This window comes from Phoca vitulina, unplaced genomic scaffold (genome assembly GCF_004348235.1).
Source record: "Phoca vitulina isolate PV1807 unplaced genomic scaffold, GSC_HSeal_1.0 scaffold6, whole genome shotgun sequence".
Taxonomy (NCBI): Eukaryota; Metazoa; Chordata; class Mammalia; order Carnivora; family Phocidae; genus Phoca; species Phoca vitulina.
The window spans coordinates 59,106,940-59,123,862 of record NW_022589709.1 but is presented as its reverse complement, the minus strand read 5'-3'; the positions used below and the strand labels follow the sequence as shown (position 1 = coordinate 59,123,862).

The following is a 16,923-nucleotide window of genomic DNA, read 5'->3' as shown; positions in this document are numbered from 1 at the left end:
TCCAAAAAACTGAAAAGAAACAAATATCCCCAAGTCTTTTACAAGGAACCAGCATTGCCCTGATAGCAAAGCCAGAATACATTCAAGACAAGAAAACTATAGGCCAATATCCCTGATGAATATAGATACAAAAATTTTCAACAAAATAATAGAAAAATGAGTTTAACAATACATTAAGATGATCACACATCATGATCAAGTAGGATTCATCCCTGAGATGCAAGGATGGCTCAACACATGCAAATCAGTAAGTGTGATACATCACATTAATAGAATGAAAAATAAAAATCATATGAGGATCTCAGTAGATAATGAAAAAGGACTTAACAAAATTCAACGTCCCTTCATTTTAAAAACTCTCAACAATGTGGGTATATAGAAGCAACAAACCTCGACATCATAAAAGCCATATATGACCGGCCCACAGGTATATTATAATCAATGGTGAACTTTTAAGCTTTTCCTCTAAGATCAGGAAGAGTATCTAATCAAGAGTATCCTCCATACTCCCACCTCTCCTAGTCAACATAGTAAGTCCTAGCCAGACCAATCAGGCAACAAAAAAAAATGAAAGGCATTCAATCAGAAAGGAAGAAGTAAAATTATCTCTGCTCAGAGATGACACGATCTTAAATACAGAAAATCCAAAAGACTCCACCAAAAAATGGTAGAACTAATAAACAAATTCAGTAAAGTGCCCACTACAAAAGTCAACATACAAAAATCAGTTGTGTTTCTATACACTAGAACTATGAACAATCTGAAAAAGAAATAAAATTATACCATATACAGTAGCATCAAAAACTATAAAATCATTAGAAATAAAATAATTAGAAATAAACTTAATCAGGAGCATCTGGCTGGTTGAGTCAGTAGAGTGTGTGACTCTTGACCTTGGGCTCCTGAGTTCAAGCCCTACATTCGGTGTACAGCTTACTTTTAAAAAATGTAATTAAATGAATTAATTTTTATATTTTAAATATTTTAAATATGAATTTTAAATAAAATTCATTTAATTACATTTTTTCAAGATTTTTATTTATTTATTTATTTGACAGAGAGCAAGAGAGCACAAGCTGGGAGAGTGGCAGAGGGAGAGGGAAAGGGAGAAGCAGGCTCCCCACTGAGCAGGAAGCCCAATGCAGGGCTCGATCCCAGGATCCCGGGATCATGACCTGAGTTGAAGACAGACACTTAACTGACTGAGCCACCCAGGTGCCCCTAATTAAATTTTTTAAAAAAGAAATACGTTTAATCAAAGAGGCAAAAGACCTGTATACTAAAGACAATAAGAAATTGATAAAAGAAATTGAAGAAGACAAATAAATTTGAAGATATCTCTTGTTAATGGATAGGAAGAGTTAATATCGTGAAAATGTTCAAACTACCCAAAACCATCTATAGGTTCAATACAAGTCCTATTAAAATTCCAATGACATTTTTCACAGAAATCCTAAAATTTGTATGAAATGACAAAAGACATAAGATTGCCAAAGCAATCTTGAAAAACAACAAAGCCAGTGGTATCACAAAACTGGAGGCAATGGAACAGAATAGGAAACCCAGAAAGACACACACACACACACACACACACACACAGTCAACTAACATTTTAAAGGGGTGCCAATAATACTCAATGTGAAAAAGATAGTCTCTTCAATAAATGGTGATGGCCTGCAAAAAATATGAAATTGGACCCATATCTTACACAACTCCTAAGAACTAACTCAAAATGAATTAAAGATTTAAGTGTAAGACCAGAAACCTTAAAATTCCTGGAAGAAAATATAGGGGAAAAGGGTTTTCAGCATCACCAATCATCTGGGAAATGCAAATCAAAAGCACAATGAGATATCACGTCACACCTATCAGAATGGCAAATATAAAAAACAATAGATTACAAATGCCAGCAAGAATGTGGAGAAAAGGGAACCCTTGTTGATGGGAATGTAAATTGGTACAGTCACTATGGAAAACAGTATGGAGGTTCCTCAAAAAAGTAACAGTAGAACTACCATATGATCCAGAAATCCCACTTCTGGTTATACAGCCAAAGGAAATAAAACGACTATCTCAAATAGATATCTGCACCCTCATGTTCATTGGAGAATTATTCATAATAGTCACAATTTAGAAACAACTTAAGTGTCCATCAACGGATAAAGGGATAAAGAAAATGTGATATATAAATACACACACACACACACACACACACTCTCTCTTTCTCTCTCTCTCTCTCTCAAATACTATTCAGTCATAAAAAGGAAGAAAATCCTGCCATTTGTTTCACTGAGGATGAACCTTGAGGGCATGAAATGAAAAAAGTAAGGTCAAAGACAAATACTGTGTGATATCACTTACGTGTTATCTAAAAAAGCTGAACTCCTAGAAACAGTGAGTAGACTGGTGGTTGTCAGGGACTAGGTGTGAAGGAAATGGGGAGATATTTAAAGTGTACAAACTTCCAGTTATACAATGAATAAGTTCTGAAGGTCTCATGTAATGTGACTATAGTTAATAATACTGTATTATATACTTGAACGTTGCTAAGAGAGTGGATCTTGAATGTTCTCACCACACACACAAAAAAAGGTAATTATATGATGTGATGGACGTGTTAACTAACCTTATCATGGTAATCATTTCGCAATATATACGTGTATCAAATCATCACGTTGTACACCTTAAACTTATACAATGTTATATATCAATTATATCTCAATAAAGCTGGAAAAAAAGAAAAAAGGAGAAAACACAAATTACAAATATCAAGAATGAATGGTCGAATATCATTATTTAAGACATTAAAAAAGACAATAAAAGAATATTATAATAAATTTGACAATATAGTTGAAATAGTCTAAATACTTTGAAAGACATAATTAACAAAAAAAACTCAAAAGATTTAAATAATGGGCTATCCTATATTTAATATAAAAACTGAATTATTAATCAACAATCTTCCCATAAAGAAAATTCCAGGCTCAGATGGCTTCATTGGTGAATTCTATCAAACATTTAAGGAAGAAATACCATCAACCTTATGTATACAAACTCTTCCAGAAAATAGAACAGTTCCTAATTCATTTTATATGACTATATTCTGATACCAAAACTCAAGAAATATATGAGGGGCACCTGGGTGGCTCAGTCAGTTGAGCATACGACTCTTGATTTTTGGCTCAGGTCATGATCTCAGGATCGTGAGATCGATCCCCACATGGGGGCTGGACTGGGCATGGAGCTTGATTTAGATTATCTCCCTCCTTCTCCCTCTGCCCCCTCCGCTACCCCACTCATGCTTTTTCTCTCTCTCTAAAAAAATAAAAATTTAAAAAAAGAGAGATAATATAAGAAAACTACAACCAAAAAAACAAAAAACAAAAAAAACAACAAAAAAAACTACAACCAATTTTTTTTTAATAAATCATGCTAAAATAACTAGATACTTGTGACAGAAAAAGAACCTCAACCTTTACTTCATACTATACAAAAAAATTAACTCAGGGGGAACCTGGGTGGCTCAGTTGTTGAGCATCTGCCTTTGGCTCGGGTCGTGATCCCAGGGTCCTGGGATCGAGCCCTGCATCGGGCTCCTTGCTCGGCGGGAGGCCTGCTTCTCCCTCTCCTTCTACCCCCTGTTTGTGTTCCCTCTCTAGCTGTGTCTCTGTCAAGTAAATAAATAAAATCTTTAAAAAAAAAAAAAATTAAAAATTAACTCAGAATAGATCATAGATCTTAATATAAAAGCTGAAAGTATGAAACTTCTAGACAAAAATATAGAAGAAAATTTCACAATTTTGAAGTAGGCAAAAGACATTTTAGGACACACACAAAAAACACAACCCATACAAGAAAAATTTTAAATTACACTTCATTAAAATTTTAGAATTGTTTTTTTAAAAAAAAAAACATTAAAAAATGAATGGCAAACAATAGACTTGGAGAAAATATTCACATTATGTATATATGACAAAGAGTTTTTTACCCAGGATATACTGAGAACTCTTGCAACTCAATAAGAAGAGACACCTCAGTTTGAAAAAAAAAATGGGAAAAAGATTTTGAATAGACATTCAAAGAAGATAATGAATGACAAATAAGCCTATGAAAAGATGCTCATCACTAACATTATTTATCAGAAAATAGATGATTAATTAAAATTACAATGAGATGCCACTAAAATGTATAATAATGGCTAAAATAAAAAAGACAAACAAATGTTGACAAGGATCTTGAAGTAATCGGCTCTGATAGATTGCTAGTGGGAATGCAAAATGGTATCTAGCCACTTTGAAAAACAGTTCATGGTAAAGTGAACCTAACATGTACCATAATACCAGCAGTACCACCCAAGAGAAATGAAAGTATATGTCCAAACAAATACTTGTACATGGATGTTCATAGCAGTCCTATTCATTATAATAGCTCCAAACTAGAAAAAAACTAAAATGTGGTATCTGCTATTGCTATTGATAAGGAATACTATTCAGAAAACAAAACCAAAAACAACATAAAAGCTACTGATACACACAACAACATGGGTGAATCTCAAAAGCACTGCGCTAAGGGAAAGAAACTAGATACAAAAAGTGCCCTCTATATAAGTTGACTTAAATGGAACTATAGAAAAGACAAGTCTAATCTATAGTGATAGTAGATCTGTGGCCGTCTGGGCCCAGGGAAAAGGGGAGGAGAGTGGAGATTGACTGTAAAAAGGGAAAAAGGGGACTTTTTCAGGTAATGAAAATGCTGACATCTTAATTGTGGTGGTGGTTAAATGGTTATATACATTTGCCATAATTCATTGAACTACACACAAAATGTATGTATCTTTATTGTATGTAAATTATACTTAAATGATGTTTTAAAACATACTCAAGGGAAAGCAAACTCTTCCAGAACACACAGAATACTTATTTTGATATCAAAACTAGACAAAGGCATTAACGTCCCAAATACAGTCTCAAATACTAGTTCCAAATCCTAAAATTCCCTTAGTGTATTAATTATTAGCCTTCTATTATGAAAGTACAGCCCTAATCAAACATTCCGAGACACCTAGGTATTTGTAGCAAGAGAAAGGAAGTTTGGATTAAAGAAAATAGTAATAAGAGCTTCCTAATACAAGTAACCTAATTTACAATTTTATCCTGAAGCCTGCCATATATCTCCTTTAAAAAAAAAAAAAAAATCATCTCCTAACCAATCTTTTGTATCCCTATTGGTAAGACCAAACATTGATACTGATTTCCAAAAGCACGACCAATATATACTTGCAGCTTTCACTAAAACATTTAACATTTCCATAAATTTTGTCAAAATCAGTTATAGTTCACTAAATAATGATTAAATATTAAATGAGCTAAGTCAACTAAAAGATTTATGATCTTAGGACCTATTCTTTTTTGTGAAGAAGTATCGGACGTATACAATAGTAGAGAGAGTAGCATAATGAACTCCCATCCATACACTATCAAGATAATAAAATTCAAGATGTTGCTATTCTTGCCATATCTTTCTCTGTTTTTCACTTTCTTTTAAAAGCAAATCTCAAACATCCTGTCATTTCAGTCCTGCATACTTCAATATGCATCCCTAAAAATTATAAATACTTTTAAGATGTCTTTTTATTTCTTTTTGGGGGCACCTGGGGGGCTCAGTCGTTAAGCGTCTGCCTTCCGCTCAAGTCAGGATCCTGGGGTCCTGGGACCGAACCCCGCATCGGGCTCCCTGCTCAGCGGGAAGCCTGCTTCTCCCTCTCCCACTCCCCCTGCTTGTGTTCCCTCTCTCGCTGTCTCTCTCTCTGTCAAATAAATAAATAAAATCTTTAAAAAAAGATTATTTTTGTACAGTATGGAAACATTAGTTTTCTCAATATACAAGAAGTCAGGTTGAATTTTTCAACATCATATTTTTTCCACTGCTGAAACCTATAGCAACTATATAATTAATTAAAAGATCTTTCAATGAGCATTCTTTTCTATAAGGTTTCGTTAATTGCCTATGGCTTATAACTACATTAAAGCTAGACATGTTATTTAAATATAGCATAAACCCTCAATCTTTTATTTTACAAGAAAATTAATTTCTTGTTTTTACAAAGAGAAATAAAAGTGGTCGCTAATTTGATCCCCATACGAGTCACCAGAAAAAAAATGGTCACTAAGGCCTAGCAAAAGAAAAAAGAAAAAAGTTATCCCATAGCTGTTCAAAATAGATAGTATATCCATCCCTACACAAGTATACGGTGGGTGCAAAACCATACTCTACACACTGTAAAGAATACTAGAAAATCTTCCAACGGTCTAGTGATTCAGTGGGGTCACTTCTCAGTAACTCATAGTCAAATATTCTTCATTGTGATAAATCTGCAGATAACATCACATCACTTAACCTCCATCCTACTAAATGATACAAGTTATAAAACTTCAATATACTTTAACTGAAAACTACACTTGACATTTACCATGGCTGTTGCTTTGTCTCAGGAAGAATAGGGAACACGGTATTTTAGGGATGCCATGAGTTGTGCCAGAGTTGACTTGCTAAGTTTCTTAAAGCTAAACCCTAAGATCATAAAAACAAGTAAAGGGATCTTCATTCATAAAAGAGATTTTTCCCTAACTGAGCAAATAATAATTTGATTTATTGAAAAAGATATGTTAAACATACCCTGCCCAGGTTGTCTGGGGAAAAGGGAATGGAAGATACGGACATATTAATCAACTGAACATAGAAGGATAGCTGATTTTTCACTTGTCAAATAACATTTTTGAATGGAAGCATTTCTTCTGGTTCTCAATATAAAGCATTTTGTAGATTCCCCCCTCCTCATTTTTAGCAGTCATATTATCAAACAAGAATTAACTGTGAAATAAAGTTACTTTAAAGCATATAAGTCTTAAAAGGTTAATTCATATTCTACTTCTCTTTCATAATCGCCTATATAAGGCATAAGCCATTCACCTTAAAAAGAATTAAAAGGAGTTACCCAAGAGGTCAACAACAATAACAAAAATCTAGGAAGGCTGAGAGTTGGTCAGTTAGAATCTTCATCTCAATAAGAGATACAAAGAGAGATAAACCCTTACCTCAGCTATTTAAGTACATACAAGAAGGAGACTTATAATGCATATGTTGACGTTGACTAACTTCTGACTGCATGAGGTAACAGTGCTCTCATACACATATTATTCATCTGCTGTATGTTACTTGTCCTAACCTTTCAATTTAATTGAATCTAACAGAACCTATTAAATTCAGTCTGGTTGTATAAGATTATGACAGTCATTAATGAGCCAGACTTTTAAGTGCATGCATTGAAGATAAACTGACTGGTTAAGAGGGCTTTCCCCTTTTGTTCCCTTGCTGTTTACTGCAATGAAAACTAGAATACCAGTATTTTTAGGCCTGTAATACTGACTTGCCCTCATGTCTGAATCAAGTTAGGTTTAAACTTGCTGGTTACTCGCATTTACACATAAATCAACACTGATTTGGTAAAATTTAAGTCGCAAACTTCAAAATAATGCAACAGACTGACTCAATTTCACTCTCCACTTTGGGGAAAAAAAAAAAACAACAAGCTGAGCTACAGATTTATCTCGGGAATGACCTCTGAGGCAACTGTATAATAAACATTCATTTTTATTTGTTCTTTTCCCCCCATCCTTTTCTCTACCAAAAAGCAGACTGTAAAACTTAAATCATACAAATGTCAGGAGTTCCTGCAAACAGGCTGCTTGTTTTAGTTAAAAATGTTTGACGATCCTTTTAAAGTTTTCAAATTTCTCTCCTTCCATGTGAGCAGGCTTTTACATTTACTACTGCCTGTTGCTTGAAAAAAAGAAAGTAAGGATTTTATTGCTATGTGTGTGCATGTGGGGGGATAGCCATAGGACTGTTTTTGGCACAGATTTATTTAAAACAAATATTAAAAACTCCAGATCCTCCTAAAAGGTGATGAGAATGATATCTCACTACTCTTTGTAGCATCAGTTTTGATTGTTGTTGGGTTTTTTTTTTATTATTATTTCAATGACATATTACACCTGAAAACACAAGTTACATAGCACTGATTGCACAAACTTTATGTCTGGAAAAGGTACGCTCACCCGCTGTATGAAGAGTGAAAACTCAAAGTAGATTTTATGGTAGTGGCATCAATGATGACTTTAAAATATATAGGTACTGTCACTTGCGGAAAAGAAAGATCATTTAAACAATTTAACTTAGAGGAGCTGTGTGATGAGCAGACCGTGCTAAAGGTAAATTATTTCAAATATATATAACAAAACTTAAGTGTGTCTCATTCACCACTCTAAAAATATGGGTCATTGAATCACAAAGATTATTTAACAAGTCTCCAGTTCTTAAGATGATTTATCCCAATACCCCAAATGATAACATTCTCTACTGAAATCAGACAAAAAGGCAGTAAAGTATGTGTGAGCACAGGCGCTCCACACAGTAGTTATGAGTTGCTCAAAAGAGTGGAGTTCTAAAATTTATTTTGATTTTCTTAAACTCACTCACTTGTGACCAATCTCATGTGCAATGGTAAAAGCGGAACCCAGGCCAATGTCTTCATTAATGCTGCAGCTCCTTTCAGGCTCACACATTCCAGCCACAGAGGCCAAGCCTGAATAAACAGAAGGAGACACAAAGGGTCAAGCCAAGGTGTTTCAGTCTTAAAAAGCCCATACTTATAAATGCCTGGATTCTTTTTAATAACCTCCATGCACAGAAGGAGCAGTTGGCAAAAGGTTAACTTTCTAGTCATTTGCAAAATCACTGGGGGGAGTTTCACTTTGCCGGCTAGACATTAATATTTTTTGAACTGCAGTCAGTGCTGGAAAATGTCTAGACTAGGGGTTAGATTTATAAATTTTACTTCTGGTAACTTGGGACCACCTAGTAACTTGAGCCAGAAGAGGGAATTCAAGAAAGCATTTCTATTTTAACATTCTTCAGGCTGTAGAAAGCAAAATACATCCACATTATTTTTCTAAAGAGATCTGTTTAAGTTTAGTGGGTTCATAAAAATATACAAGCAACTTTTTAGTTACCAAAAAAAGGGAATCCCAAATGGTTTTTTTTTAAATGACATTTTTTTATAAAAGCAAAAATGAATGATTCAAAAGAGAAAAAGGAGAACTGTTAAAAATAGGAGGTTTTGCATTTTTTTAATCTTCTGAAATAAGTCCTGATAGTGATGCAACAATTTCTTTAGGTATTTTAATGGAAAGAAAGACATTCACACATTCAATGGTTATCTCCTCTCCCATCCCCCTTCAATGCATTAGTTTTACTAATAAAGCAAAAACTACAGTGTTAATTCACTGATTCTAATGAAATGTTCCGTTCTCAAGGTATTCCTCCCTTGGGAATTTTAGCTTGTAAAAGCTTTCATATTTACTTCCAAATGAATATTACGCCCTGTGAATTAGTACATAACTTTAAAACAGTACTTAGAAAAAAAGAATTTTTGTGTGAAAAATGTCATGTGTTATAAGGAAACAGATGCTAAATTATACTTAACACATATAGGAACGAAAGTTATTTAAAAGAAATTGAAGGAAAAGTAGGAAAAACATTTTGTATGTTAGTAGTCTACTATCATTACCCAAATAATAATTATCTAACCACAAAAAGTGATTTGAATCCAATTCAATGAATATTTATTGACCACAATAAGCAGTGTTTCATGCTAGGTACAATTTCCCAGTTACACTAATTTGGAACAATAAAAGCTATTCAATTAATATTTTTACTGATAAGAAAGCTCTAGAAATTGTTTTTCTGTACCTTCTAATATAAAATATGAACATAATAGCCACACTGGAACAGAGATGAGGTCAGTGCTAGATTTGCTAATAGATTGTTTGCTTTTCCTACTGTTTTATGTGGAAGGAGCACGAGCTGGGGAAGGGGTTGATTTCTGTCACTGAGTTATTGTAAATACTAGTGTTATCCTTGTTGTGCCCTTCCATCTACTTAGAAGTCTTGGGACCTGAAGAAGAGGAAGTAAAAAGAGGGACTAGTTGGGGCACTAAGTCACTAAGGTGACTTAATTTTTTTGGTAAATCACAAATATGTAAGAAATGTTAGTTCTAAATTCCCGAGACAAAGAGAGATAGGGAAAGAAAGAATACCAAAAAAGTTTGCAGTAGATTATCTGGCTAAGCTATTGAATTCAATATCATTCATGATATGGGAAGAACAAAGCCACACTGTTTGAATACTGTTTCTGTTTTAAGCTTTATGAAATTTGGTTAAAAAACAATTACTGAGAATAATTATTGTTAAATTAACATTTCTTATATTTCCCAAAATATATTATTCCATGGGTTAGATTTTTGTTTGTTGTTATTGTGACTGTTTGGTATATGCCATGTGGTAATATTTTTAACTGAGAATTCTCAATGACTCCCTAAGGTGTATTTGCAAGCACAGATTTACCTCTCTATCTGATATAAAATTAACTTAGTTGTTCTACTAAAAGAACAACTTCAGAAAGAACATATTTGGGAAATAACTATTAGTTAAAAATACAGAGCTAAATCCTAACTGAAATAAAATAATTTAGAGCTAATCTATTTTCACAACCCCTACAACTTTCTATATTCCTATAAAATTGAGGCTGTCAAAGTTCTTACGTGTGATTGTGTTAATAGGGGTTTGATTACTATTTGGGTCATTTAGATTTCCTCAGTTTGATGGCCACAGTTTGCACCCTTAAATCTACTTAGCCATGTTACAATTGGTCATCAAAGTTACTAAGCAAGAGAATATGCAAGTATTAGCATAAAAACCAACATGAAAGTTGACAGAATGACCGCCCAAAAAGAAAAACCCTGACCACCATTCTGTACTGATAATATATTTTTCACATATGAAGCTCAACACATGTATACATATGCAGTCATTTAGTTTTCACCATGAGATAGTATAAAAGATAATTTATAATGGCTTATAATTTGAAAATAATTTATACTGAGCTTGAAAATGCATTGACATGAACCAAAGTATTAATGTATTGATTTTGGAAATTAATAAGCTATAAAAATTGGAATACATATTTGGGAAAGAAAGAGATGTTGGGTAGAAGCATATCTCGAATCTACTTCAGTACAAATAACAACATAAGTATAGGCAGTGTTATTACTAATGTCCTAATGAAGAACACATCTCAGTGTAAACAATCTACCTTCAAAAAGCAGAATAGAATGTATATAGATATATACATATGTATTTCCTCAGAATATATATATACAATGGAAAAATACAAGCTCTAGCTTATACCTCCTTTGAAGCTTAGTGTCAATTGTATTTAAAACTGATCAAGCACTTAGTAAATGCTTTCAGATATTGAACAATAACAGAGAGGTTAAGTTAGTATAATTTCTACAACAAATAATAATACCAGTGCATTTTTACAGTACTTCTCTATTAAACATCTTTGTATTTTTTTTTCCTTTAAGTGATTTTTACAATATCCCTGTTACATAAGGGCAGATATTGCTCCTACTTCATAGATAAGGAATTGAGGAATAAATACCTAAATAAAGAGGAAAAGGTAATGCACTGAAACAGTCAAAGCCAGTTGTTAGTTTCCAGTTTCCACTTTAGGGTCCTTTCCAATGGATTATTTTGCTTTTGTTAACCTAAAAACCTAAATCTTTTTGATGTGAGATCTCTCAGCAAAGAGAGTTCTTTCTACATTATGTTTTTTAACTAGCAAACTTCCCTACCCTAAATACTGATCGTTGGCTAATTGGGCTTTCTTTTTTAGCCTTAAATCTTGAGGGAAATAGGATAGGAGAAGACTGGAAAGGCAGATAAAAATCAAGAGAAATTTTAATCTCTACAGACAGGACTTTCTGAATTCCCCCAGGAAACTGGGTAACACCTTTTCTCCCACCTCTACTTAAATTTGATTTTCCCCAAATTCTTATGAGGAGCATAGGAATAGATTTCATAATTGTTCCTTTACAGGCAAGAAAATTGAGACTTATCATAGAGAAACTAGAAAATTCACCTTCAGGTGCTTAACTTTTGAGTCTGTAATCAGTCTCTATGACACTAAAAAAATTATCTTGGAAGAAAAAGCTCCCGTTCTTAAAAATAACTCTAGTTGCTTAACAATTCAGTCTACTTGAAAGCTATCATTTCCCCCATTTGTATTTGCAGTTAACTTTTAACCAGAATGAAGTTATACTCTGCAACATAATGTGACTTTTTAAATTCTAGAATATGCAGAAATGCTTTTTAAAAAACAAATATTTGGGAAGCACAAGAAAGATAATCCTGTCCTCTCTACTGCTGGTTGTAATATTTCACAATTTTTTTTATTGTTGCTCAGGTCCTGAAAATTTCCAGTATCTTAATTTATGGGGATATACCCGCTCCACAAAATTGCACCAAAGTACATTAAGAACACAATGTCTCCCTTTTAAGTATCCCCCGACTTTTCCCCCTTTCCTTTCCTAGCCTGATACTTGAAGATGCTGCGTGCTTTTATTTGCTCTTAAATTCCTTGGTATTTTTGGAAAATACATTACAGACTGGTAACTTTTGATTCATCATGATTGTTTGAAGATTTAGAATCATCTTCTAAGTTGTTTTTAATCATCATTCTACTTGTTTCCTAGTTAAGTGACATACCCACATGGGTCAGGTTTAACAATTTATAGGAGTAATTTCAGATGTGCCAGAAAGGAAAATGACCAAATTAATGATAAAGAATAAAGCCACTGGACCAAAAAGACAATCTGAACTATCCTCCCTTTATAAAAAACTTACCCAATGTTCCACAGGGCTTATTTTTATAAGTGCAGATATCATATCTATAGAGGAGAAAAAAGAGAGATGAAATTTGTAATCTGATCAAATTTGTAAAATATTTTCGTATATTCATCACATTTCTTTCTTAGAACTCTGGGTTGTCAGACCACAATCAGTGCAGTTATGAGCAGCCAGCTGGAGCGTGGGCATTTTCAGCACTCTGGGGGACACACCGGCTGCACTACACTCACAGCCTCTGGCTGTAAGCCAATGGGACACCTGCCAGTAAGAAAGAAAGGTTAAAGTGGATTTCTGTAATTGCGAGTTCCATAAAACCATCTACCATACTGTTTTGAAGCTAGAATAGCTCGTCTGCAGATTGCTACTGCTTCTACAAAAAAGCAAATGGGTGGCTTTTTATTCCCAATCTCTTTGAACCTGCTGGAATATTTTTCTTATTATAGCCACAGATTGTGTTTTATACTTCTGAGCTGTAAGCACTATCTGGCGTTCCTTCAACTCTAACACAGATTCTTGTTTAAAAAAAAAATAGCACAATACAGCAATGGGAATAAAATTGGTATCACAAAGTTTTCCTACTTGTATACCAGAAATTTAGCATAGTTAAAATACAGATATTTTTACGTGAATTTGCAAACAGCTAAATAAATAGCTCAATAGGAGCTTTCTTAATGTTGGCTGGACTTACTCTAATGCTATATTGTATTACAACTCAATATAAAAGATGAAGTCCTTAAGTAATGTGGCATATTTTAAAATATATTACATTTAGAATGCTAAATCAATATTGATATGAACATCCAATTTTAAGCAGTTTTTAATAGTATTCTTGTAAACTAATCTTTAAAACCAAAAGTATTCCATTTCTAAAGTGAGAATAAAAAATAAATTTAAAAAGACTGACCATTTTTATTTGCCTATGTTTTATGCTAGAAATGAAAAGCTTTTCAGGTAAAATATAAAATTTCACAAACTACAGGAAAATCCAAGTTGTAAAAGTTCTTTGTATATAAAATGGTTAGTCCATATTACTGGGGGAAGTGATTAATAATTAATCCCATTCTTGTTCACTAGATCAAAATGTATTTTCAAAAAATAAATATCACATCCAGCATACCACTGTACTGTTGAACTCATTAAAATCCCTGGAGATGCCCTTTGCCTATTTTTAGAGTTTTGAACTCTTCATCTTGTACACTTTACATTTGGGGAAAGGGATTTCTCCTCTTACATAGCTTTCTCTTCTATCATTCACATACTCATCTCCCTCTTGTCTTGTAATTGGTAAACTATGGGATTTCAGTATCTGGTACATTCTTGAATGTAAGAGATAGAGAGGGTACTTGGTATATTTACCAAAGCACCAGAAAATATATTCTGGGTGTCACAAAATCAATTTATCTTGTGATCATACTGTATAACGCCTATGATGTTATGAAGACACAACCCATCCCAGGAGTCTTCAAGAAAATGTAAACAAAGACTTTTCATGGGTAATGCAGATATCAATGTCTAAACGGAATCTATAACCAAATTCTCAACTTCTACATATGTCTTTTCCTAAAACTGATCTGCCTGAGAATGCAAGCACCTGCAAGCCACCAGCTTCCTTTTCCTCTTCTACCTGTCACAATTGCCCTGTTTCTGCTTTACAAAAAAGAAAGCTTACTTCTCACCCATCCCAAACATTGTTATGGTGCATTGCCTCCTGGCCATAAAAGTCTCCAGGATGGGGAGCAAGATGGCAGAGGAGTAGGAGACCTGGATTTCGTCTGGTCCCAGGAATTCAGCTAGATAGGGATCAAACCATTCTGAACACCTACGAACACAACAGGAGATCGAAGAAAGAATAGCAACAACTCTCTGAACAGAAAAGCAAGCACTTTCTGGAAGGCAGGACGTGCGGAGAAGTGAATCCGAGGTGATATTTGGGAAGATAGACGGCGGGGGTGGGGGCCTCCGTCGGCCATGTCTGGCAAGTGATAGAGCTGCGGAGCACAAAATCGGAACTTTTAGAAGTCGGCTCTGCTGAGGGACATCGCTCCAGTGGCTAAGCAGGGGGTGGAACCCTCCTGGGACAGTGTGGTCTCAGGACCCTCGGGGTCACAGGAAGAACCGGGGTGCCTGAGTGTAGCAGAACTCCCAGGTATAGGAGCGGGGAAGCCGGATGCAGAGACGGAGCAGAGGAGTGGGCTCTCAGCTCAGGGTTACCATAAACCATGATCCGTGGCACAGTCGGGCCACTGCTCTTCCAGGACCCAACAAGCGGAGACCGGGGAGACGGGAGTGACTGACTGCTTTTCTCTGGGGGTGCACTGAGGAGTGGGGACCCGAATTCTCGGCTCCGCCAGGGCAGAGATTGGCAGGCCGCCATTTTCACTCTCGTCCTCCAAAGCTGCATGGAAAGCTTGCAGGGAACAAAAGCTCCCGAGAGCAAACCCGAGCAGATTACTTAGCTTGGACGGGGCAATTCCGCCTCCGGCAAAGACATTTGGGAACCATGGCAACAGGCTCCTCCCCCAGAAGATCAGCAAGAACAGCCAGCCAAGACCAAGTTTACTGATCAATGAGAAAGGCAGAACTCCAGTGCTAGGGGAATACCGCACATAGAATTCATGGCTTTTTTACCACGATTCTTTAGTCTTTCAAAGTTAATTTTTTTTTTTTGTATTTTTCTTTTTCCCTTTTTCAACCAACATCTTATCAATCCCTTTTTTAAAAAATCTTTTTTATTTTTCATTTTTAGAGTCATATTCTATCCCTTCATAGTAGTTACCCTTATTTTTGGTATATATATATATATATATATATATATATATAAGTTGTTCTCTCTTTAAAATTTTGGGATACAGTTTCTCCTAACAGATCAAAATATACCTTAAATCTCTAATGTATGGCTTTCTTCTAGACTCCTGCCTGACCACATTCTCTCCTTTTTTTTTTTTTTTAAATCCTCTTCTTTCTTTTTTCAACCAACTTCTTATCTTATCAACTCCTTTTATAAAATCTTTCATAATTTTCATCTTTACAGTCATATTCCATCCCTTCATCATATTAACCCTTATTTTTGTGCATATATAAGTTTTTCTTTCTTTTAAAAATTTTGGGAGGCACTCTCTTCTAACAGACCAAAATACACCAAAATCTAGTGTGTGGCACTGATCTGGGCACCAGCCTGATCATATTTGATCATATTCTGTTTTTTTTTGTTTTGTTTTGTTTTTGTTTGTTTTTATATTTTTCTTTTTCTTTTTTCTTTCTTTCCCTTTCTTTTCCCCCAGTTTCAGGTCTTTTCTGATTTGTTTAGTATATATTTTCTGGGGACGTTGTTACCCTGTTAGCATTTTGTTCTCTCATTCATCTATTCTCCTCTGGACAAAAAGACAAGACGGAAAAAATCACCTCAACAAAAAGAACAAGAGGCAGTACCGACTGCCAGGGACCTAATCAATATGGACATTAGTATGATGTCAGAACTAGAGTTCAGAATGATGATTTTAAAGATACTAGCTGGGCTTGAAAAAAAACATGGAAGTTATTAGAGAAACCCTTTCTGGAGAACTAAAAGAACTAAAATCTAACCAAGTCGAAATCAAAAAGGCTATTAATGAGGTGCAATCAAAAATGGAGGCTCTAACTGCTACGATAAATGAGGCAGAAGAGAGAATCAGTGATATACAAGACCAAATGATGGAAAATAAAGAAGCTGAGAAAAAGAGAGATAAACAACTACTGGATCACGAGGGCAGAATTCGAGAGATAAGCGATACCGTAAGACGAAACAACATTAGAATAATTGGGATCCCAGAAGAAGAAGAAAGAGAGAGAGGAGCAGAAGGTATAGCGGAGCAAATTATAGCAGAGAACTTCCCTAATTTGGGGAAGGAAACAGGCATCAAAATCCAGGAGGCACAGAGAAACCCTCTCAAAATCAATAAAAATAGGTCAACTAGCCTGACATCTAATAGTAAAACTTATGAGTCTCAGAGACAAAGAGAAAATCCTGAAAGCAGCTCGGGAGAAGAGCTATGTAACCTACAGTGGTAGAAACATTAGATTGGCAACAGACCTACCCACAGAGACCTGGCAGGCCAGAAAGGACTGGCATGATAT

At 34.7% G+C, this 16,923-nt stretch overlaps 1 protein-coding gene across 1 annotated transcript in view; it reads right to left on the bottom strand.

Annotated features, from left to right (window-relative positions):
- The window catches only part of ADAMTS6 (ADAM metallopeptidase with thrombospondin type 1 motif 6), a 287,534-nt gene that overhangs the window by 152,969 nt on the left and 117,642 nt on the right, over positions 1–16,923 (bottom strand). The window contains exons 7-8 of the mRNA XM_032404338.1: positions 12,808–12,851; positions 8,539–8,644 (exon numbers count right to left, since the gene is read on the bottom strand). Coding sequence (XP_032260229.1) covers positions 8,539–8,644; positions 12,808–12,851 — 150 coding nt within the window. The remainder of the gene's footprint in view (positions 1–8,538; positions 8,645–12,807; positions 12,852–16,923) is intronic.